The 25,961-nt window shown below is 38.3% G+C and overlaps 1 protein-coding gene across 3 annotated transcripts in view; it reads left to right on the top strand.

The window, feature by feature from the left end:
* The window catches only part of PTPRO (protein tyrosine phosphatase receptor type O), a 235,418-nt gene that overhangs the window by 183,340 nt on the left and 26,117 nt on the right, over positions 1-25,961 (top strand). The window contains exons 14-19 of one of the 3 annotated variants that reach the window (XM_057557628.1): positions 1,116-1,248; positions 3,209-3,329; positions 7,728-7,796; positions 10,141-10,224; positions 15,535-15,570; positions 18,749-18,830. In XM_057557628.1, the coding sequence (XP_057413611.1) occupies positions 1,116-1,248; positions 3,209-3,329; positions 7,728-7,796; positions 10,141-10,224; positions 15,535-15,570; positions 18,749-18,830 (525 nt within the window). The remainder of the gene's footprint in view (positions 1-1,115; positions 1,249-3,208; positions 3,330-7,727; positions 7,797-10,140; positions 10,225-15,534; positions 15,571-18,748; positions 18,831-25,961) is intronic. The other 2 variants (XM_057557629.1, XM_057557630.1) reach the window with 2 other exon arrangements.

Here is a 25,961-nt window from a genome sequence, read left to right as displayed (position 1 = left end):
AGCTTCTTCTACTCAAGAATAAGTTAATATTAAACGTTTTGGAGAACACAAAGTCTTTATGCCTTTGGTGGACGCTATTTAAAAGCCGAGAATGCAGACAAAGGGGATAGTGTTCTTAATATACAAAGATCTACTACAAATGAAAAAGATAAAGATGAACAAACCAAAACAAATATTTCATAGAAAATAAACACAAAATGTTCTTAAACATAGAAAAAGATGATCAAGCTCACTCATGGTGAAAGAAATGCAAAATAAAACTATAATGAGGTACAACTTCCACTAATAAGATTAGAAAAGCTCAAAAAGTTTGCAAATTTGTTGTGTAGAAACTGATGTAAGGAAACAGGCATTGTCACACACTGATGGTAGGTGGGTCCCTTGGAAAATGTCTATGGAAGATAATTTGTCAATAGCTTACAAAATTAAAAATATATAACTTTTTGAGCCAGCAATTCAACTTCTAGGAATATGAGTGGTTGTATATGTATGTATATTCATACATACATACACACACATATGCACACAGGTTTTGTGTGTGAATGCATATGTGTATATATACATACATATATTAAATGAGTGTGTGTACATGTACATATGTTCCCATAATTGTGAAGTTATATTCATTGTTGCATTGTTAATAATAGCAAAAAATCAGTGACTGCTTAAACATTTATTAATAGGGGACTGGTTAAATAAAGTATGTTCTTTCACTGGATTTCTATGCAACCCCTAAAATGAAATAGCTTTATCTGTGCTAATATGGAAAGAGTGCCAAAATATACTGATAAACAAGATAAAAAATAAGCAGAATGATGCGTAAACTATGTTAGCACTTACATTTTTAATTATATTCTTTTATGTTTATACATCCATAAAATACAGATGGGAAGAAAAATAACCTACCTGACAACAATGGCTACTTCCATGGAAGAGAATTGGGTAGATGGGAAGTACAGAAAGAAAGAAATATTTTTCACTGCTTCCTCTTTTGTTTTTTAAATTTTTTACTCTGTGCACACACGTTACCTACTCAACTATGAAAAATACCGATAATTTAAAAACCAAAATAGATGAAGATAACATAACATTTATCTTGTTTTCTGCATCTCCAGGAACCGATTTCTGTTTCTTCTCATGTCGTGACCATCTCCAGCCTCCTTCCTGCCACTTCCTACAACTGTAGTGTCACCAGCTTTAGTCATGACAGCCCCAGTGTGCCTACATTCATAGCCGTCTCAACAATGGGTAATTACAGGCATTAGTGGACTCTGGTGTCTTTGGAAATTATATCTTTCCAGATTTTCCTTAAGTTTTCTTTTTAAATATATATAATCCATCTTTTTTTAAAAAATAAAACTCAGCTTTCATTGAAAAATTCCAAGCTTTGAGTTCAGGGAGACTTTAATTGCAATCCCTAACTGCACTTATTAGTTACGTGATTTAGGGAAAGATATTTACTCTCTCTGAACCTTTGTTTTTTCATCTGTAAAACTGGAATAATAATATGCACCTTGTTGAGTTGTTTTCAGGCTTAGAAATAAAGTACATGAAGCTCTAGCACATGCTGTCTAAATGCTAGTTGTTATCATCTATTTCATCATCCCCCATCATCCTCTTCAGTGGTACCCACAGTACCCTAATCAGGTCAGATGCATCTATTCTAGCCTTGACCTTTAGCTGTCACTGATCAGATAATGGTGAACCTAAATTACTGGGTCAAAGCAGAAAAATTTCCAATCAAGCAGAAAGTGTACTTGGGGAAATTAGATATTAATGAAAAGTCCAGAATAATGCTGTTTCCTTATTCTTTTTCTGAGTTACATTATTTGTTTTACTTCCCTGCTTGAGTCTAATTCTGTAATCTGAGACCCTCTCGGAAGCTGCCTGTAATAAAACCACTCTTACCATCACATTATCCCTTTACTGGTTCGTTTTCATTTACATAACATTAATATGTTTTGCCACTACATCCAGAGACCACTAGAACAGACTTTTTTATTTTCTGTTTTTAGTTTTTGCTTTTTCAGAAGTGAGGGCAAAAATGGACCTGAAAAGTATATTAATGGTCTCTCATTTTGACATCCTTTTACATTTTCTAAAAATACTTTAATGTTCATGATTCCTTGTCATCTGTACGGCAACCCAGTGAAACAGGTGATATTATTAAACGTACTTGCAAGTGAGGAAAATGAGGCCAGAAGAGACTGGTAAAATAGCTTCCCCAAATGGCAGGTAATAGTCAAGCGAACTTGAACAGTCTCTTCTGACCATGAGTCTAATGTTCTTTCTGTTCAAGTACCTCTACCCATAAAATGGAGCCAAGCTGGCCCAAATGGAAAGTGGAAAATACCAAAAGCCTTAGAGATTGCGCAGGCCCGCCAGTTCTGTGACTTTGTGACCAATGCAGAGGATGGTATCTCCTCTTTTCCTCTGGTCCACTTTTAAGAGTTTTATAAAAATATTTGATCTACATTCCCACCTTTAACATCTTGGTCTTCCAGATACTGTGTGAAGTAGGCAATGTGTAAGTGCCATTGAAGATGGATCATAGAAGACCTAGTATATGAGAGGAACCCCTGTTCTTAAAGACCCTGCAACTTATTAATAAGTTTAATCTCTTGAGTTGTGCAGATGGAAAAACCTCTAAACATATGGTTACAGATCATCAGAATGCCTACTGCTAGCGATGTGTTAAGTGCTGCAGCAGATGGCAGCTTGCTAATGCCTTTTTCATATACATTATTAGTTGTGAGGGAAATATACAGCTGTGCTTTCTGACTTTAAAGTCATGGGCATAAAATAAGAGCCTGCCCCTCTCTAAGCTTTTGAAAATGCTAAACAGTGATAATACATGATAATGACATCTAGATTATTTTTTCAAGTGAACCCAAACCATGGCAGAGGCATTCTTGACATTTCACAGTTTCCTTTGATAAGAACATCCTGAATATGGGCCTTTGAAATGGACTCAATTCTTCCAGCCACCCAAACACTATTTGTCAATCTACTTTACTACGTTAAGAGTTGACCGGGAAGAGGCCATTGCTGGGAAGAGGCCATTGCTGGCTCGGAGAAACATCATTGTTGCTGTTGATGTTGTCATCATAAGTTTGTTAGTCTTAAGGTCAGATGAGAAACAATGAATGGTTCTGTTAGTTTCCATGTCGTGGAAGCTACAATGAACATGTATTGCTTTTCTCTTTAGTTACAGAGATGAATCCCAATGTGGTAGTCATCTCCGTGCTGGCCATCCTCAGCACACTGTTAATTGGACTACTGCTCATTACTCTTATAATTCTTAGGAAGAAGCATCTGCAGATGGCTAGGTAAGTTGTGTTTTGCTCATCTTTCACCCACAGCCTTTAAAATATTTTTGTTTATCATACACGTGTGGCTTTTGCAGACCTAAATTGTACAGCAGTGAGTTTGCTTTCAGTTTCTATTTTGTGTTTTCTAAATAGACTTTTCAATATTATTTTAGAGAACATTACCATTGAAATAGTAAAGCAAAAGATTGTTTGTTTACACAAAGTCAGAACTCTTACTATCAATCTTGTCATTTTAAGTAGCCCATACATTGGGATTCATTCATTATATTTGGATACTTCCAAATATATTTTGGAGTAAAAGAAAGATCTATGCCTACTCAGTACAATTAATGAAAGGAGTTAATATATATGGAGACCACAAGAAAGAAAAAAATCCCTTCCCTCATTAGTTCTGTTGAAGCTGTTTTAGCAGAAAATATTTTTAGAATTTATGATTAGGTCCCTTCAAGTCCCCCTATTAGTTCTATTCTTACCCAGGGCTGCAGGCAGTTTCATTTTTCTTGCAGTTAGGGAAGTCTTTTGATTTATGATTTTGTTGATTCCCTATTTTCTTTGACCACTGATGCACTTCTTATCAGAGCACATTTGCAAGTACTTTCTGTGATCCTCTATATTATCAAAACAATCCATCAATTCTCTTTAAAAAAAAAACTATTGCCTAGTTGAGTGTTACTGGATTTGGGAAATTTGTATAAAATTTATATTTGCCCGATGCTAGCCTGCTGAATTGTCAATTAACATCCTTCTCCTTTCTCAGAGGTCTATCATTTACTTATTCATAAATAAACTTATCCATCTGATAATGAGTCAATCACTGCCTTAGATAGCACAATCAAAGAAAAATCAGAAATCCAAGCTTTCCACTAGGAAGTTAGCACCCAGCTGGAAATACATGAATAAATATATTTAAAGGTATAAACTGACCTGTAGCAGAAAGGAGATAAAAATGGGATACCATGAAAGTCGAGAAAAGGGATTAGTTCTGAATATAAAAATCAAGCTTCTTGAGTGCTAGCGTTTGAACAAATCTTAGAAGGATAGGGAGGGCGGTGGTATGGCGCTGAGCCTAGAATATAAAGCTCTGAAATTACACTCCTTGGGGTCAAATCCTAATTGACAACCTACGCGACCATGTGCAGTTCGCTGAAACTTCATGCATTAATTTAACAAATATTAATGGATACCTGCTGTGTGTCAGACTCTCCTGGATCCTTGGGACATGGCTGCATCAAAAACAGACGAAAATCTCTGCCTTCATAGAGCTCGTATGCTCGTTGAGGTAGTAGACAAGAAATAATAAAGATGAAAGTAAGAAGATTCTGTGGTGTGTTAGCAGATGATAAGAAAAAAACAATAGAGTAGAGTAAAGGAGATTAGCATTCAGGCATGAAGAGGATGAGAGGAGCTCTGGAAGGCAGGTAGGCCTCACTGAAAGGGTGACATTTAAGAAAAGACTTGAAGGACGTGAGGAAGTTAGTCATGTATTATCTGGAGGAAGAGTGTGCCCAGTAGAGGGAACAGCCAGAGCAAAGGCCCTGAGGCAGAAACACAACTAGCAGGTTCAAGGAAGAAGTTCGTGTAGCTAAAGCAGAGGAAATGAAAGGAAGAATAGAGGGAGATGATGTAAGGTCCTATAGGGCTTCATAAGCCGTTATCAGGACTTTGGCTTTCATTCTGAGTAGAGGGCAGACATTGCAAAATTTGGGACAGAAGATCTGACTTATATTTTAACATTTTCATTTTGACTTTCATGTAGAAAAGAGTCTGTATTGAGGCAAAGGCAAAAGCAAGTATATTAACTGGGGGAGCCAGCTAATCCAGGCAAGAGATGATATTGGTTCAATCCAGAGTAGTGGCAATGGAGGTAAGAAGAAATGATCAGCTTCTGGATATATTTTGAAAATAGAGGAGTTTACTAACGGGATTTGCTAGCAAATTGAGCTTGGAATGGAAATGATTAAGAGTCAAGGATGACGCCAAGGTTTTCGGTCCTACCAGCAGAAAGGATGGAGTTGCCATCAACTGACATAGGATTCTAGGTGAGGATTTCAGAGTTGGGGGAACATCAAGACCCCAGTTTTGGAAATGTTAAGTTGGAGGTGACTGCAAGTGCAGGTGTGGAGTAGGCAGATGAACATAAAAGTCTGATGTTCAGGAAAGAAGTCTGGATTGAAGACATTGGGGAGTTCTTAGCATACAAATGGTATTAAAGCTGTAGACTGGATGAAGTCTGGGAAGTAAGCGTATATTAGAGAAGAGAGCACCAGCACAATCTAATATTAACATTTGCAGAAAGAAAATAAAAGGTAATGGCAAAAAAAAAAAGACTGACGAGGCATCCAGTGGAGCGGAGGGGAAACTAAGATCGTGGTAGCCTGGAAGCAAGGGAAAGAACATTTATCAAAAAGAAATGATAACAACCCCACATTAGTGGATCGTTAGGAGCAATCCTGCAGTAACAGCATAGTGTCATAGGAAGCATGCAATAAATGTTAGCTCATAATAGTAATAGTGGAGGGAGTGGTAACAGAAGTAGAAATGGAAGTAGTGGTATTTATGATGGCATTATTGCAGGAACATCCTTGCAATGCATACAGCAAAATATTTAGGAGAAGTGATTCTACTTCAGCCAGCTGGTCATTAGAGCAGAGATTCTTAACATTTTTTTGAGCATGATTCTCTCTGGCAGTCTAATGAAGCCTGCAGATTTCTTCCGAGAATAATGCTTTCTTTCTCAGTGCATAAAATAAAACACATAGGATTAAAAAAGTAATTAATTATATGAACATATGGTAATCAAAGTATTCAGAAAACAAATGTGTTATATGCTTCTTTATTAACACATTAGATAACAATATTTAGTAGAGTATCTAAGCAACCTCATAATTTCATCAGAGTGATGACGATGAACAATATTTCAATATCTGCAGCAGGTCTATTGTAGAAAAATATCTTCAATTTCTATTAGCAAATCTCACAAGTGCTGATGATGTTATTGGGGCTTGTTGCCTACTTTAATAATTGAAATAATGGTTAAATTTCAGTTACAAGTTGTGAAAACAAAGATGTACTTTTTTTTCCACATATGTTCATAGAGCCCTAAATTCTATCCTAGGACCCCAGATTATGAACCCTTGAGTTAGAGAGTAAAATAAATGCCATATACAGGAAACTGACATAGGAAAATTAATTGATGATATCTAATTTATAGTACATGCAACACAAAATAATGAAATGTTAGTGTATTCTTCTTTTTTAATATATTTATTTATTTATATTTGGCTGCTTTGGGTCTTCGTTGCTGCGCGCGGGCTTTCTGTAGTTGCGGCGAGCAGGGACTACTCTTTGTTGCGGTGCGCGGGCTTCTCGTTGCAGTGGCTTCTCTTGTTGCGGAGCAGGGGCTCTAGGCGCGCGAGCTTCAGTAGTCGTGGCTCGCAGGCTCTAGAGCTCAGGCTCAGTAATTGTGGCGCACGGGCTTAGTTGCTCCACGGCATGTGGGATCTTCCCTGACCAGGGATCTAACCCGTGTCCCCTGCATTGGCAGGCGGATTCTTAACCACTGCGCCACCAAGGAAGTCCCTGTTAGTGTATTTTTCAAGGAAGAAAGTTATCCTTAGAACACTCAAGTTAGAACAGGCAGATAACTGCAGTAATTAGCACATTATGCCAACGTCAAAATCTCTGCTTCAATTCTGAATAAGTCCATCAATTTCATATAGAGGGAAAAAATGAGATGTATGCACCCCAGTGAGCTATGTTATTTATGCATGATATTAAACAAAAGGTGGAGAAAGCATGAGAATTATATTGACCTTTTCCCTCCACTTCTGGGGAAAAAAACTAACAGCATTTTCTATTGACTCTGCAAAAGCCAATCTATTTCAGTTCATATCACTCTTTTCCTCTCAAATGATGAATAGTATGGGCATCACAACATGAGGGGAAAGTTTTGAAGGAAGAAAACAATCCAGTTTGATCCACTATCATTACAGAGAGGAAATCAAAATGCTATAAAAACAAAACGTATTTGCTAAAAATGGAAAACCCTTAGTCTATCTAGGAGAGTTTCTATACCTTACTATTGAAGGCTTTGTAAAAAATATTCTACCCCACATAATTCAACGATTTATGTTAGGATCATGAACGCCCTTTGGTAAGCGTTGTGAACTGAATCCTTCTGGCTTCAAATAACTTGATTTGGGTGTGTGCGCCCTTGTGAAAAATTGTTTTATTTTTCTATATTGCATTGTATCAGAAAGAGGAATACACGCAACTTATATTAGTTTTTTTAAAATTTAATGCTGTGAAGATTAGCCATTAAAGACTCTCTTTCATATCAAGGTAAAGAGTGCTCTGTTATGCACTAACCTTGATTTTGTGGTTCCTTTCCAACAGGGAGTGTGGAGCAGGAACTTTTGTCAATTTTGCATCCTTAGAGCGGGATGGAAAGCTTCCATACAACTGGTGAGTATTGTTTCAGAACAAGTCTCTAGATGGCTTATCTATGCTATGTGTGCTCTAAACTTGATTGTACTATCTTTGGGGGATAGATGGTTTTGCCTGATTATCCTTTCATAATTTTGGTGATAGTGGACTTCAAGGTGACATCTTCTTCACAGAGCATATTAGTATATGTAACTTTAATTCAGGTAAGAAGGAGAGAAAATGAGGTAGTCTGCTGTGTAGTCACTATATTACACAAAGGACTGACGCAGTTGTACAAGTTGCCCACAAGTGGGCTGAAGAAGGGTTAATACAGGAGCCTCATGGAACAAGCGTGGTTGAAGGCAGGAGGGGAGACTCCAGGGAAACAGTGGGAGGCAGAGAAGCATCTCTATTTAAAACTCACATTTCAGTGCCTGAGGATATGAGCTACCCCTTCTGTCCAAAAATCAAGCAGAAGTATACAGCCCAGGACTCTCAGTTCTTACACTTACAGGCAGATAAATATCAAAGCTAAGAAAGTTCCCTGAGAAACATAGCCTCATGTTTCTTTATGCTTGAGTATTAAGGAGGGAGGATGTATTCTGAGACCTAAGAAAACATTGTCATGAGATTGAATTGGCTGACGTTATAGCTAACAGCGATCCATGGGAATTAACATATATATTAATATATTAATTAATATACAGAGCAGTTAATACCCAACAAAATTGCTGATTAACTAACCACTTACTATGAAGCCAGCACTGCTTACGTGATCTAGTTTGTTTCTTTCACAAGCAACCATGCAAAGCACATTTAAATATATACATTTCATGTTAATCCTCAGTAAGTGATTTTTCTTCTGTTTTCCTAACTCCCCAAAAATGGTTACTCTGACAGAAATAAATATATAGAGACAGGAAATTTTAGCCACGGAATTAATGAGGGAGGAATGACCTTACTTAAACTGTAGATTCTACTTCCCTAAGTGGGACACTAGTTGAGATCCACTCTAGGTGAAAAATCTAGGTGAAATAAGATTCTCTTTAACCAGACAATATGTTGTACTAGTCTAAAACTTCAACCAGAATGGAATTTTGCTATTCAAATCTGATTAATTCAACTGTCAAGAGAAACCCATAAACTCTTGCTGGTGAATAGTTAGAAAACATTTCTAGGTTTGTTCAAATGTAATTAACACCTTTTCCAAGATTAAGAGACTGACTCACTGATGTTTGTTTCTTGCCTGGCCTACCCTTAAAAAAGGCCCAGTCACAGAGTAGTGATGAGGGGCCCATCTAGGGATTGATCCCATCATACTTGTGACTCAGGAGAGCTATGTATTGTCTAACTACACAACTGGTCACAATTTACGGAATTTATGAGAGACCAGTTATGGGAGAACTGAGGCAAAGGAGAATTCATTTCAGGACATTTCTATAAAATTAAGAAAATTCTCTTGCAGCTCTGGGCAAAGACAGTTTTGCCGACACTGGCATTTTCTCGTTAACTGAGAATACGTATCTCAGCGGAGATTTTGTAATAACTAAAGTGACACAGTGACATCATTTTTCCCTAATTCTCAGAATAACTATAGATACAACCATAGACTATTTTAAAATCTGCATTAATAAGTGTTTTATTTTGCAAGTGGTCTAAATATCTGAAATTTGATTCAAACCAGGCATTTTAAATTAACAGTCTGCATTAGTGTTAATGTGAAGCTAAATAATTTTGCTCCCACTCAACTGAGTGTAAGATTAGAAACTAGGCAGCTGATGAGCTACTTATTTTAAATGAATGATACGTGGGTGTCATACCTCTGTTTTAAGGATTATTTTTTGGAAGTGATGTATTAATTTATACTTAAAATAATATAGAAAGTCACACCTAACAGTGCAGTTTTATAAGAATGTGTCCTGAAAGCTTGTTTACCAAAATCAGTATACACAAACTAACCATTTGTATTCCATACACAAGCTGCTGTTAGCTATCAAATGATGTTAGATTTCTTAAAATAGGCTTAAGCATCACAAGGGTAATACCCAAGAATAAGACTCAAGATAACTGATGAGGCATTTCAGAGCCGAATTTAACTGAATGCAAAATGTAATCACCTAATAGCAAGCTAATTGACACAAACCAAGTTGAAAGAAATATGTCTGATTACAATAAGATGTGAATAAAACTGGTTTTGGCAATATTATAGCACTTAAGTCCTCACGTTTAAATTTCAGAGAATGGAATAATATTTAATTGTAATTAACGTGCTTGTCATTTTAATTGACCCCAGTAGGTAATTTACTGATCTCTGTTCACAGTTTGTATTACTAACTCTTGCCACTTTTTCATCTTTACATCTGTTATCTATTAATGCTCACAGGCGTAGGAGTATATTTGCTTTCTTAACCCTGCTACCCTCATGTCTTTGGACTGATTATCTTTTGGCATTTTATATTAATCCTTGGTAAGTGATTTTTTTTTTTTTACTGTTTACAAAGTCTTTAAAAGTTAGCTTTCAAGAAGTAAACCAAAGGGAAAATCCTTTTTAATGATTTTATGTGTTTGAAGCATGTAAAATTATTAATTATGTATTGAAATGGATTAAAGCAGCTAATGGTACCCAGATGTTAACTATAATGTTTTCCCAATTGAATGTTCTTCTTGTGATGTTCTTGGCAAGCTTTTCTTCCATTTATTGCTAAGTTATTTGTTTCTTCATTGAGTCAGTCCATGGCCTCTCATCTTTATAAATGATGCCTTTCATTTTTCCCACCATTTCCATTGATTAGCTCCCTATTTCCAAGAAGGAAAAAATGCAATCAGGTAGAGAAACCCAGAATACTATGTATTTGGGGCCTTCGTGTTTTTATAATAATGCTCACTCAGTGAATATTAAACAACTGACTGTGTGCAAGCCTCTTTGTATAATCCTCTCATTTAATTGTCCACACAACTCTGCAGAGAGTATTATCAGCACCATTTTACAGATGTGGAAATAGAGGTATAAGGAGACTAACTATCTTAACATCACATGACTATATAGAAAATTCAGGCTCTAAACCCAAGTGTCTCTGAAATCTATTCTTTCCTCTCTAAAAAGCAGCCTCCTTTAAATTCTTTTTTTCTTGACTTTTAAATCATTTTAATAATCAAATCTCAAAGAGTATCCTTTACAGTTTTTATAATATATAATAATAATGATTTTCAGTTCTGAGACTAAAGTATCTAGAAGGGCTGTTTCTTTTTCTGAGCCATAAGTAAAAAGGTAGCAGTTCCCCAGGGGAAAAAAAATCATCGTCCTTAAGTGTTAGTCCATGGTGTTTAGGTACTAAGTTATGTACAGACAGATCCAGAAACCTGGACAACTTGAGAAGGACTCAGAGAAAAGCAATAAAAGTAGTTCATGGACTGGGGAAAAAAAGTTCATGGAGGGTTGGGGGCAGAGTTCAAGATTTAAAGCAATCCCAAGAGTTAGCTATTCAAAAAGACAATTGATCAAACATTCTTCGGCTTCTCCGAAGACAGAATAAATACAGTGGGCAAAGTTAGAATTTGAGTTGCAGTGGGAAAAGAATAAAAGAGAACTTTCTCACAGTGGAGATTGTTAATACCAGAATCTGTATTTTCTTTAAAAGAGAGCTAGGTGAAAAACTTTTGAAATATGGTAGGCACTGATGTATAAGCAATAAATTCAGAAGAATGTGCTAGATGATGAGGACGCCTTCACCATTATTCTAAGTTGATTCTTAATAACAAGTCTCCAGTATAGGGCTTCCCCATGGTCAACCAATATTTTAAGTATTTAACATCACATGATACACAGAAATTCCATCTTGACTTTCAAAATATACATTTACTTTGAACTTAACATCTACTGATCATTCTCAAGTATTCTACCTGTCATTAGAATATTGTAGCCAATACCGTTAGCGTACCCTCCACAGATTTCAATTAAAACAAAAGAAAGATGCATATAATGTTATATTCCTTTCCCTACTTAATTCTCTGACTTTTCTCTGTCATTTTCCATAGTTTGTTTTAAGCTTATATCAGGCAGGCCTATGCTTGTTTGTATGTCTTTCTTAGTAGGTCCCCCTGATGAACACATATTTTGGAATTCTAGCAACTCCTTCAAGGTCTGCTATTTATAGTACTGATCAAATAACATGAGACCCAAGTTAGGGGGGAAAAGAAACCCTGCAGTAGTTTTTAGAAGAATGGTCCTGAGACTGAAAATGGTTATTTCCAGGTGAGAAGAGAAGGCAAAACATAGAGCCCCAGGCTTTCTACACTTTTCGTAAACTACACATATATTAACCAATGAAAAGATACCGAACATAAACTGTTTTCAGCCCTAGACTTGTGCTCTGCCAGAAATAAAAGAGGTAAAATTCATGGTCCCTGCTCCTTCAAGTCCAACTCAGTACTCTCACAAAGTCACCCCAATTCCCTACTCTTTGCTACTTTTCTCTACATCTAATAAGTTGTGGATATTCTCCCCTGCCTTCATTTGCTATATAGTCTTTTAAAATCCTCCTCTAGATGTGTTTGTCTTCATATTTCACCCACCTGTTAACAACCACCCCAAGAAACACAGCCACACTCTCCTTTCTTAACACTGCCCGGCTTTGTCTCTAAACTATCAACTTCTTGGAAAGATATGTTCCTGTTGATTGTCTAAAATCCACCTGATGCCTCTGACGGTTGTGTGGAAATCCAGAGACTCTCTCCCTCATTGGTTGCTCAAACCTTTTCCCAGGTGATGGCAGAACCCGTGTGGAGCCTACGTGCCCCATTGGCTTAGTCCCAAGATTGTATTCTGCCAGGATTTCTGACTTTATTGATCTCAGATTGTATTTCCTGTTCAAAGAAAACCATCTCAATTGGACCAGCTCTATCTGGATTCAGTGTTGTTACTCTCTTTTTTTGCTATCATGGTCACCTCATGCTCTATTCACGCATTCATCTGTCTGTTCTAAATCCTCAGCAGTGGGCATTTTAAGCATGCTGCAATATTTAGTTTAAACTGCTCAGCTTTACTCTTCTTGTTGTATGTTCAATTCAGAGAATGACATAACTCTAAAGACCTTTTTTAAGATGTGGGGATGATTTTCGTTTAGCTCATGAAAGAGTAAGTAATGCTTAGGAAATTGTGGTCATTTAACGTTTTTGACTTTATGGTTTTTGGTTTTAGTTTTTGTTTGTTTTTAACCATTGTGAACCCCATGTCTCTGTCATTGCCTCGTATTCCTCTTTGGAATGAATTTCATTCTGGCAGGCTTTCCAAGATGGTCATAACCATGAAGAACTTATAAAGAATGCATCTTAACTTCTTGACATCATTAGGGTTTTGAACCTAATCTAATGTAAGTGAAAGAGAAAAAGTAAAAGAAGCACATCATCCTGTATGCATATATACTGTATGTCAGATGGGTGTTATTTATCAGTTATTCAGAAAATCTTTCACAATGATAAGATGATGTCTTCAGCCTCACCCAAAATGCTCACTGTGGCATGCACACACACGAGCTCTTTCCATAAAGTGCTAAAGTGAAAATTGCTAGCAAAACCTGAACTTACATGTTTAAAAGCGAATTTTCCCTTGATTTGAGTCTTAGGATCAGCACAGCAATTGAAAATGTGGGAAAATTCTATCAGTATTGCTGTGGAGTCTCATAATTCAGTCCTGTCTTGTACCACAGCCTTAAGATACAAGAACCCTTTGGAATGTTCGGGAATTCAGCAAAATCTAATCAGAACAATGAAAGTTGTACACAAATCATGAAGACATACACTTAAGACAAGAGGTCATACAAAACATGTGGTAGAATTTCATATTATATTTAAGGTTCATTCAATCAGTGAATGAGACTGAAAGAAAAAACTACTGCCTCTCTTCCATGAATTAGGTTTCCACACAGCTGTGGAATAGTAGCGACTTAATATTTCAGCACTGAATTTATTCAGTGTCACCCTACCACATACATTTGTTTCTTCCCAGTTTCCCTTAAAGTCTGTTTGGGTTTGGAAAGGTTTTGTGTTTTTCTATTTTTAATTTCACTCTGAATCACAAAATAGGTTGGCAGCCTCCTGACATTATCAGAACTGTTCCTTATTATGCTATCATTCTGTTTTCATCAACCACTAAAGTAATGGGCTCCTACTATACGAAGTAAATGTAAGATTCCTAACGTTAACTAAATTAGCATCACAAGAGCAGAGTAAAAGAATGATTCAAGAGGTATACCATGACAGTGGTCTTTTGGGGGGATGAGGGAGAGGTGAAGTAAAAACTAGAATGTCTATTACCTCTAAATCCCAAGTATGGAAAACCAAGAGAGGATGAGGGAGAAAAAATAGGACAAGAACTATTAAAATGTATTGTCTTCACTCAGAATTGAGAAGAAATAAAAACTAGTTGAAACTAGAAAAGGAAAACCAGAAACACCACTTGCCTCTATGGATATTTCCTTTGCTGCATTACTTCCTCTCCACCCCCAAGTGCCATTTCCCCAGTGGGATCCCTCAGGAGCCCAAGTCTAATATCAAATCCTTAATTGCATCATTAGAAAAAATTGTGAGGATGACATAACAAAGATGTTTTGTTTCAATTCAATTAAATAAGCATTTATTGGCCACCTGCTAGTGTTTCATTAACTGTGCTCAGCTCTGGGGAACAAAGGACAGTCTAGCAAGGAGCACATATACAGCTGATGGTCAGACCACATAAGAAATATTCATGAACCAAGTGCTATGAAAGCCCAGAGGAAGTAGTGCTTCATTCCGCTAAAGGCTTTCCAGAAATGGGGGTACCCAAGCATTCCTAATTTTCAATATAAATAAATATTTTGGCACCTAAGGGTACTCAGATCACAACTGGCTATTTACTATCGATTGTTTATGTTCTGAAAGTCTGGGTGCTTCCGTCAATATTTCAAGACCTTTGAAAATTACTTACAAAGATTGTCACACTCAATCATGTATCAATATCATTTATATAAGACAATCTAAACACCGTAATGAAGCCCTTCAGCAGATACTATCTTGGCATTAGCTAACTTAGGTCAGTTATCTTATGTGTTGGTAGAAAACATTTCCCCTTTTAATAAAAACCCTAAAAATATAATAAACTGAAACATACATTAGTATTACATGTGTCTGAGCTTGCAGACTAGGAATGAATTAAGAACAAGCAGGTAATAGGTAGAGTTCTTCAGATAACTGAAAAACTAGTTCAAAACTGAATAAGAACAATGCCGTAATAGAATACATAAGACACATGACAACACTGATAGCACAAATTCACATTCCCAATGAAAATGTCCTAAAAGGTTATTTTATTCCTTAATTAAAAAACCATTATGTCCATCCTCCCTCCATCAGTTCTCACCTTTATTCCCCAATTCTTTCCTTTTGCCTGTAGAATCTGGCATATTTAGACAGGAAATGCTTCTATATATTTACAAAGCACTTCAGCAACTTAATCACCAGGAGCAAGAAATTATATTTCTAGAATTCCATTTTTTGGCAAATCTAAAACATAAAGTGTAGGTATGCTCCAGAAATCTAACAGAGTTTTAAAACATGAATCTGGAATTTTTATCATTATCTTCTCATTTAAGGGGAAGTAATTAAACAAACCTGAGGTATGTTAAATAAAAATTAAGTAAAATAGCAGTGCCTGATGTAATTATTTAAAGCTCTTCAAGTTTAATCATTACGTTCATCAATTCTTTTGCCCAGATAAATTCGCCTCTCTTTTCTTAATTCACAGGAGTAAAAATGGTTTAAAAAAGAGGAAACTGACTAAGTAAGTTTTTCTTACTATTTCACTTAAAAATATTCTTTATAATGATCTTCACTTTCCAAACTGAAAAGATTGTTGTCTTTAAATAGAAGGGATGCTTAAGAAAGAGGCAAATGCATATTAAAATAGCTAAGCTATTATGCGTAGGTGTGTTTACACATATGGATGGCAGTGACCACCAAGAAAATGTACCAACAGAAACCATGTCAGGAATAAGGAAAATTCTCACCATGTGAAATCTGAAAAAGAATGGGTTGTTAGGAATTATAAGTCTTACAGAAGGAAGTCTACTATTCTAAATCTATAAGGAATCTAATATTTAGCTACATCAAAGTAGTACAAAAACCTTTGTCATTTTGTATCTTCAAATTTGGTGCTTATTGCAGGGAAAGGCTTTTACTCTATTTGATGTTGTAACAAATACTTGGATAAATGCTGTCTCAGGAAATCTTTATAATAAACAGAAAAGGATAATTACTTTAGCTAACCTGAGGTTTCACTCATCTACTGAACTGCTAAGTCATAACAGTTATAATTCTGATGGGTGAAAATGAACAATCAGTTGATTTCAAAAGCCTAATTAGAGTATCACCTCCAGGCCTTTAGTTTAAAACTCTTCATATAAAGAGTGGACCATTCCTATACATAGAGTTCATTCTTGCTACTTGCCTGGGATAGAATATTGGTGAATTCATTAAGGAGGCAATTAGGGGTCCCAGCCAGATCTATGGTATCTGCGCTAATGGAATACATAATACAAGAGAAAAATTGATGCAAAATATTTCTCTTCAGCTTTGAGTGACATATAATATTTTGGCATATATAGATGACAGAATAATTTTTTCCTAAATCTATTTCATATCAGTACGGATTCTATTGGCATATATCAAGTGATACAGGAGAGACAAGACCAGCCAAAGCAGAGGAGAGGTGCTGTCAGCCCGAAGGAATGATGTGACAGAAACAGAAAGACTTTCTTGCCCAAATTTATTAGTTGGGTTGTTAAGTGAAGTACAGAGGCATAGACTAGAGCTGTTAGAGGACAGGGTCTCGGGACCAAAAGGGGACCCAAGACCCAAGCAGAGAGAAGGAGAAGCAGGATGTGGACCAAAGTTTGAGTGGAGCGTAGACATGGTGGAACCTGCCCACAGGCCAAAACCTCGAGTCAAGCCAGCTTCCTCCTTCCCTCTTCTCATTTTCCTTCTCATCCTCCCTCCTTCTCTACAAGCCTTTTTTTCCCAGTTTCTAGCGTATTTTTATTGATAAAGGTAGAGAATGGTAAACTTTGTCTGTAAAGTAGACACACTATGGAGAAATGGCATTGGATCTGGATATCAAGCAGTGCATAAACTTCTACAAGCCATTTTTGAGGGACTCCTCCCATCTTTCCATTTACTTTCTCTTTACCTTTTCTCTTTCACTCCAAATGCCCCCCCACTGCCACCACCGTGCTCCTTGGCTCCCCTTGCCCCTCGCCCCTTACCTTCATTCCCCTCCTTTCCTCACCTCCTCTCCCTCTAAACCTTTGTCCCACTGATTGATCTCTGCCCCTTCCCAGTTTTCTTTCTCTTCTCCTTACCATTCTCCTCCTCTCCCTGATGTTCATTCTTCTACTTCCTGGGTCCTTCCTCTGACTCTCTTTCTCCTCTCCATCCTGCTTTTGCTTTTTCTAACCCCCTTTTTCTAATCCCATTTTCCTCTTAATGAGATGGGAACCAGAATCATTAAGTCCACCTTTAAGGTCAATACACTGCTCAAAGACAGCAGGGAAGGATCACCCCACCCCACCCCCGTTTAGCTGTTTCTTTTGGAAGGATGGCAAAGTTGAATGAAAAAGCTTTTAACCAGGAGTCCTTCTCCCTGGTTCTACCCAGGGTTCTCCAGCTTAGTAGCCCTGAGATCTTGAACTACTCATTTGACTGTCTCAGCCTTGGCTCTCTCTGGAGTTCCATCTGTAGTATGGGGCTAATGTTGTCCATGTCTACCTTAACCATCAACCAAGCAAGATAATTCATAAGAATATTTAGGGTGTTTTAAGGGTACAAGTCATTCATGTTATCATTATTAAGTAAAACCATTAAAATTTGAATGTATTATCTGGGAGGTATAATACCCTTAAAAATCAACTAAAATCTTAACATAAATTAATCTATCAGATTAGCTAATTGACAACTTTGAACAAATATCTATTATATACTTTGTATTTGCTAATAGGGCATAAGACCACAGATAGATGATATAAGCTGAGTAATTTGCAGCAAGACGAAGGGAAGGGTCAACTCTGTGGACCCTGTCAAGGTGGAAAGGCTTGGGTTAGGTGACAGTGCGGCATCCTGAAGAAGCTCAGGGAAAAAGTTGGCACGGGTAGGCTCTAGAAGAGATAAGCAGCTAGAGAAAACTACAGGAAATAAAACTGAACTCTTATTCAAAAAAAACCAAAAAGCAAGGAAGAAGGTGAGCACTTCTGCTATTGATGCAGAAACATAAACTCAGATGTGTTACTTGATTGTCCTTCTGAACCATTTTGATATGCAAGGCTCTGAACACAACTCTGAGAGAGAGAGAGAGGGAGAGAGAGAGCACGCTCTAGGAGCTCCCTGGAGAAATGTTTCCTGCCAGGACCCTGCCTTTGCTCTGGGAAGACAGCGCAGCACAATTCCTTACACTTGTAAAGCTGTTTAAACTTACATGTTTCTGTAATCTGTAACATACTGTGTGTCAACCTTGTGGTGTAGGTATCACTCTGAGTTTTCATCAGTGAGCATGTTAAATCTCAGAAGAGTTAGGTAAATAAAGTAAAACTCTAATTCAAACAGGTCTTCAGACTAATCCTTTGTTCTTTCCCATAAACTGGAGTTTTCTAGAAACAACACATATACCTGTGAGTGTATGAGTGTGTGTATATGTAATATTTTACTGCTAAAGTAAAAGCCAATTAAAAATCTAGAGGTTTCTCCTATCCTCAAGGAAGTTTAATATATAGGGCTCTCTTTTTAATTATAATATATTAGTGACTGGTAACTTCAACCAAAAAAAAAAAAAAAAAAAAGAGTGCTAACCTCTGGGAAGTAAGAAGAAAATTGCAAGAAAATTGTTCATGTTTGAGAAGTATGGTGTTAAACGCTATATGACACCTATCAACAGGATTTTTAAAACATACCTTTCTTTGTATTTGACAAAGCCCGGTGCAACTGGATGACTTTGACGCCTACATCAAGGATATGGCCAAAGACTCTGACTATAAATTTTCTCTTCAATTTGAGGTGAGTGAATAAAGTTTTTCCTACCCTCTGTGGGCAGGGGAATTGGCAGCTTTGTACCAGTGTCATTTCCCTGCTCACTAGGCAGTGCTGGTGGTGTGGTTGGTAATGGGCAGGATGGTAATTGGGCTTGGGGGTACCTAATGTGCTGGTTCAGAGCCAGGATGTCAACCCTTAGTTAGGAGGTTAGGGTTTGGGTGGCACGAATGAAAGAAGGAAGAGAGGAGATGCAGGTACTGGGGGTACTGGGGTGAACAAACACGGTAACAGGAGAAGTTTTCAATGGTAACATTGAAAACCAGGGGGATGGAAAGTGCAGGGGGAAAGCAAGCTGCGGATTGAGATCCAGAGCAATTTCTCTTTCAGGGGATTTTTAGTGTGTTTCTCATGCCACTTAGGACACAGTAAGGGTGGATGGTGGATGAATTGGACCCCTTTGTCTCCTGAACATATAAGAGCCTGGTGTCTCTTTTGCTGTAGGACTCTTGGCATTCTACTGCACATGTCTTTGTGAGGTTTTCTTTTCTTTTCTTGGAGAAATTGGAGAAAGAGAGTTACACATGCTTTGTGTAAAAGAAGAGCAAAATTGGCAGCAACTTTTTCTGAAGCACACATATTTCTTTGATTCCAAGAACATGTGTCAGAGTAGATGGAAAAGGGTCTAGGATCTCAGTAGTGTGAGGGATACAACTGGTCCTCCGGTTTTCTTCCCACACATTTCACAGCTCAGAACATAGTCTGGATAACCTCCCGTTCTTCAGGCTTCCAGCGAGGCTCAGGGAGACCAGGGAAAGGGAAAGATAAAGTGACTTTTCTAAATTATGTCATTTTTTTAAAGCACCTTAGCTGCTTTTCCTGTGCAACACCAGGTTGTAGAATGTAGCTGCTTTCTCCTCATTATCCATATTCATTTCTTCTTTCCTCACATCAGCCAAGGACAGCTTTGTTCTGCAAGAATCAGCAGGAATCCTGGTATGGATATTCATTCTAACAGGGAATTTAAGGATGAGAAGAATCTTATACATTATCAAATACAAAGCCCGCAAACTATCACCTGTGTCATGAGAAATGCCACATAAAGCCTGGCTCAGTCATCCATTGTACGCAGGTGCATGAGAAATTATAAATGCTACACCAAATGCTATAGCTCGAAGAACAGAAACTCAATTTGAAATGGAGATCTATGGTGAGGATGGCATTTCAGAAGAGTATAGCAGTGAAAGGAGGACGCTTTTCATAAGAAAACATAAGCCCAAGCTCAGAAGAAAATAAATATCTAGATAATCCTGATAATGGTGATGAAAATTATATTGTAGACACACTTTCAATCTCGTTGAAGCCACAGTCTCTTAATTCCTACCAGATGAGATGACCTTGGTGGAACAGCCAGGGTCACTGCCTTTCCTGGCAGGGTTAGGAGTACTCCCAGTTCATGTCATCAAACCCCAGTGTAACTATTACTGTGCTTCTGAATTGCATCATTATAAAAAGAAATTCAGTGAATCATTTTCTGGTAAAAAGAAAATACTTTTTTCAGTTGTGAATGACAGACATACAATTCAAACTAGTTTAGACCAAAGAAGGGAATTTGTTCAAAGGATAACTAAGGTATCTCATATAATCAAAGGAATGGTTGAGTAGCTAAACCAGGAGGAGAGCAGGGAAGCAGCTCAGTCTCAGGAATGGCTGGAATCAGGGGCCACACCCCTGAAGAGACCCCCTCTTTTTATTTCTCATTTCTACTTCTCTCTTTGTCTTGGCCTCACTTTCTTTGGCTGCAAACCAACCTCTTTCTCATAGTGGAAAACGCAACCACAATCAGCCTTGGAGTATCACACCTATGGTTGCCAAAGGGAGTCATTGACTGTCTTTCTTGTTCATAGTTTAAAAAATAACAGGGGAGGATTCTGATTGGCTGGCATGGGTCATGATGTCTGCTCACACTGTCCGCAGCCCGGCAGGGCAGAATTACGGAAGAACAGGACAGTTCTTATTGGTACCATGTGGATAAACCAGAGACCGAGAGCATTATACCCAAAGAGAGGACCAAGCAATAAGTGATTAGATCTGAGCTTCAGTTGCTTCAAAAATGTGAAAAGTTGAATTGTCAATTTTATGACTAAATATTCAGTTTACAATATAGAGGCTGAGGGCCTCTATATATTCAAGGTATAAATGAACACATTCAAGCTTATTACATAGGATTTATAACACAGATAGGAATGTACCAAACTGAGAGTCCAAAAACCTGGATCCTCACTACTGTTTTGCCACCAATTAATATTGGAAAAAATCAGTTTCTCATCACCTCAGTTTCTTCATCTCTAGAATGGGTAAGTTGAACACAGAGTGGTTCTCAGCTGGGCCTGTACCAGGCAGTGCCCTAGGGGGAGTTTGGGAGTGTGTGGTCATCCTAATGGCTTGGGAGTAGTATTTAATGGGGAAAGGAGAGCAATGTTAAGTGTTCTGCAATGAGTGGGACAGTCCCACACAACAAAGAATTGTCCCAAGCCAGTGGTATTCCATGGAGAGACACTGGACTAAATTGGGGACAAGGTTACATCAAAGCTTTATAATTCTTACATATTAGTCAGGGTTCTCTAGAGAAACAGAACCAATAGGAGACATACACATTATATATATGTATATACACATTTATACATATATATACACACATGTATAATATATGTTAATTATATTATTATAGAATTATATTTTATAATATGAAGATCCTATATATGATAATACAATAGAAGATAGAAGCTGATAGATAGATAGATAGATAGATAGATAGATGGAGAGATTTATTTGAAGGAATTGGCTCACACAATTGTGGCACCTGGCAAGTCTGAAATCTATAGGGTACCCAGGGACGAGCTGATGTTGCCACTCAAGTCCAAAGGCAATCTGGGAGTAGAATTCCTTCCTCCTAAGGAGACCTCAATCTTTTAAGGCCTTCAACTGAGTGGATGAGGTCCACTCACATTATGGAAGGAAATCTGCTTTCTCAAGTCTACTGATTTAAATGTTAATTACAGCTAAAAAAATACCTTCATCCAACATCTAGACTGATGTTTGACCAAGCAACCTGGCGCTATGAGTAACCAAGTTGACTCATAAAATCAGCCATCACACCATGACTTGAAGACATGTTTAGTAATTTTTATTTATTTTAAAGATATTTTTTCATATCCCTTTGTTCTTAGAACATCATTGGTCAAATATGTAATTTATTTGGTGCCAAGTCCTGATATTGTATCTCTGCTCTGGTGAGAAAATACAAATTACTCTCCAGAAGTCTGTTTTAAATCACAGGCTCAGATTGTAGGTTTTGGACTAACATTCGCTTAAGCAGTGACCTAGTGGTCTGACTCACTTCCTTTTTCATTTGACAGCCTCCCAGGAATTGCCAACCTCCAACTCCACCCAACCGCACATCCTCAGGTTCAGTGCCAGAGTAACCCCATCTATTTTCAAAGACCCATTGTGCTTTCATACCTGACTTCAGGGTGAATGTCAAACCTTTTACATGGCAGCCCTCAAATTTTCCTGAACTTGATAATTAATGGAGGCTTAAGAAAAAAAATGTTTCTTGCTCTAATGGGACCCCAAGAGGGTATAGAGATGGCTGAATCAATTGGGCTAGCTAAATTCAGTATTGGACAGTTATTTGTTCTGTTTCTATTAATGCTTAATACTTTATTCATTTTGACACTGACATGGAAAGATCACACTCATATTGAGAAATTATATCATTTATAAGCATCATGCAAATGGAAACTGTCTGGATTTACATGTATTACCACTACCAGTCATACATGAAGCTACACGAGTTGCTAATTTGCATTCACTGAATAAATTCTTTTTTCACTCTGTATCTGATTTCAGATCTGTTGGAAAGATTTATTATCCTTCTGATGAAAATATACATCTTTTCTTAAGGAGGTTTGGGACCTGGGGATTAGATTCAATTCCTCATTTCTATTGTCTCATGTTGAGAACGTTTCAAAGAGCCAGAAATTAGAGCTTGGAATCTGAGATCCCATAAGACATAGCACGTATTGTTCATTTTGCCATTAATTTATGCACTTTGTGTTTGATCAGGATGCTAGGAAAGCCCTCACTACCTTTGTTTGGAGACGTGGCTGCATAGGTTAAAACAAAACTATATCACTTGCCACATAGTTCATAGGAGATGATCTTTGATTTCTGGTAGTAGCTCCCATTTGTAGCTGTTGTTTGTTTTTTTTTAAACCTTAACTATTTATTTATTTATTTATTCTTTTTTTGGCTGCGTTAGGTCTTCGTTGCTGTGCACGGGCTTTCCCTAGTTGCGGCGAGCGGGGGCTACTCTTCGCTGCAGTGCGTGGGCTTCTCATTGCGGTGCCTTCTCTTATTGTGGAACATAGGTTCTAGGCATGCGGGCTTCAGTAGTTGTGGCATGCGGGCTCAGGAGTTGTGGCTCACGGGCTTAGTTGCTCCGTGGCATGTGGGATCTTCCCAGACCAGGGATCGAACCTGTGTCCCCTGCATTGGCAGGCAGATTCTTAACACTGTACCACTAGGGAAGTCACTGTAGCTGTTTTTATTTGTGTTTCAGTCCAGTTCCCTGGAGACCTACCTGCAGCATTGCTGAAATAAGTCAACTCACACCCTCTCCAACAGTTCTTACAGAAGGGGTCTTATTTTTTCCCAGACCTGAGTTTCCTCTGCTCTCATTCCTCGTAGCCTAGGTTTGGTCTCTGTTTCCAAGTGCCTGTACTAGTAATTTGTCTAGTGATTGGAGCATTACCCCTAAATCCCATGCTAGAGCCCAGGGCCCTATTAGCTATTGCTAGACTGTCCTGAGGTTGACATCCTTCTTACCCAGTATTACATCAGGTGTCCACAAGTTTCCCATTCTTCCTTCAGAGTACCTGTTATAGGTTGAATTGTGTTGCCCAAAAGCTGTGTCGGAGCCCTAATTGCATAGTTCCTCAGAATGTGAATTTATTTGGAAATAGAGTCATTGCAGATGTAATTAAGATGAGGTCATCCTGGAGTAGGGTGGGCTCTTAATCCAATATGTCTAGGGTCCTTATGAAAAGACAGCCATGTGAAGATACAGAGACAAAGAGAGAGAATCCCATGTGATGACAAAGGCAGAGATTGGAGTCATGCACCTGCAAGTGAAGGAAAACCAAGGATTGCCAACAACCCATCAGAAGCTAGGAAGAGGTGTGCCCCTGTAGGTTACAGAGGGCATATGTCCCTGCTGACACCCTGATTTCGGATTTCAAGCCTTCATTATTGTAAGACGATAAATTCCTGTTAAGCCAGCGGTCCCCAACCTTTTTGGCACCAGGGACCGGTTTCGTGGAAGACAATTTTTCCACGGCCTGGGGGTGGGGGTGGGGGTGGGGATGGTTCAGGCGGTAATGCGAGCGATGCGGAGCAGCAGGTGAAGCTTTGCTCACTCGCTCGCCCGAGGCTCACTTCCTGCTGTGCGGCCCGGTTCCCAGCAGGCCGTGGTCTGGTACCGATCCGTGGCCCGAGGGTTGGGGACCCCCGTGTTAAGCCACCCAGTTTGTGGCACTTTGTCATGACAGCCCTAGGGAACTAATACAGAACATCACTAAATACCTTATTCTAAATCCTTTCCTCTCCCTTTGCGTTTACCTGAAAAGTAACCAGCCATTGCCCAATCCCATTGGACCTTTCACTGGCCATAGATGGAACCTCTTATGTCAACAACACAGGTCACATTGTGTCTCCTGACTTGTCCTGTAGTCTAGTCATCTATCTCACCTGATTCTAATGTCCAACCTCATCTGAAAGCAAACAACAAGTGCTTATCACCTGTTGACGTTGTTACAGACTCTAAAGCCAGAATACAGCTTGTGCTCTTCTGAGAAGATATGGTACATGTTATGGAACGAAGGTATCCCCCACCTTCCCACATTCATATGTTGAAGTCCAGGCCCCAGTGTGATGGTATATTTGGAGATAGGGTCTTTGGGAAGTGGTTAGGGTTAGATGAGGTCATGAGGATGGGGCCTTCATGATGAAGTTATTGCCCTCATAAGAAGAGACACTAGAGGCGTTGCTCTCTCTTCTCCCCAACCCCACCATGTACACACAAAGAAGAGATCATCTGAGCACACAGTAAGACGGTGGCCATCTACAAACCAAGAGAAGCCTCATAATGAAAACTACCTTGCCAGCACCTGATTCTTAGATGTCCTAGCTTCCAGAACTATGAGGAATACATTTCTGTTTCATCCACCCAGCCTAAGGTATTTTGTTATGGCAACCCAGGCATTCAGTGCATGTGTTTGTGCCCTGCTTTTCAAGACCGTATGCTTCAAACACAGCCAACACAACACACACTGCCATTGGCTTCAGTGACTGTATCGGTTTCCTAGGGGGCTGCCACAACAAATTACCATAATCTTGGTGACTTAAAACAACAGAAATGTACTCTCTCACAATTCTAGAGGCCAGATGTCCAAAATTAAAGCGTTAACAAAGCCATGCACCCCCTTTGAAGGCTCTAGGGGAGAATCCTTCTTTGCCTCTTCTGGTGGCCCTGGGCATCTTTGACTTATAGCTGTATAGCTCTAATCAATGCCTTCATCCTCATATGGCTTCTCCTCTTCTCTCTTTTATAAGGACACTTGTCATTACATTTAGAGGCCACCCAGATAATACAGGATGATCTTATCTTATGATTCTTAATTACACCTGCAAAGACTCTTTTTTCCTAGTAAGATCACATTCACAGGTTCTGGGGGTTCCAACATGGACATATCTTTGGAGGGATTATCATTCAACACTATGGATGACTATGTAACCTAGAAAAAACCCCACAATGATAAATTATATTAGAAACAAAACTGGCAAAAGAAAATTCAGAAGTGATTTATGTTGGTTTCAGGCCATCACCTCATACTTTGCCTTCATGAAGATTGAAGCCTCTGGAGTTTCCATGTGGTTGGCAAAAAAATAACTGCAAAGCTACTGGGCTGGAAACTTAGTATTTGATTTTTCCACTTAGTGACAGGCTAAATTACAAAAGATTGCAAGGCATTTTGTGTATACATGCCATTCCTGCTTTGCTGCAATTTAACTTTGGCAATTTACATTTACAGTATT

The sequence above is a fragment of the Balaenoptera acutorostrata genome, chromosome 11 (genome assembly GCF_949987535.1).
Source record: "Balaenoptera acutorostrata chromosome 11, mBalAcu1.1, whole genome shotgun sequence".
Lineage (NCBI taxonomy): Eukaryota > Metazoa > Chordata > Mammalia > Artiodactyla > Balaenopteridae > Balaenoptera > Balaenoptera acutorostrata.
Note: the sequence above shows the minus strand (reverse complement) of the source record. Positions and strands in the feature narration are given on the sequence as shown.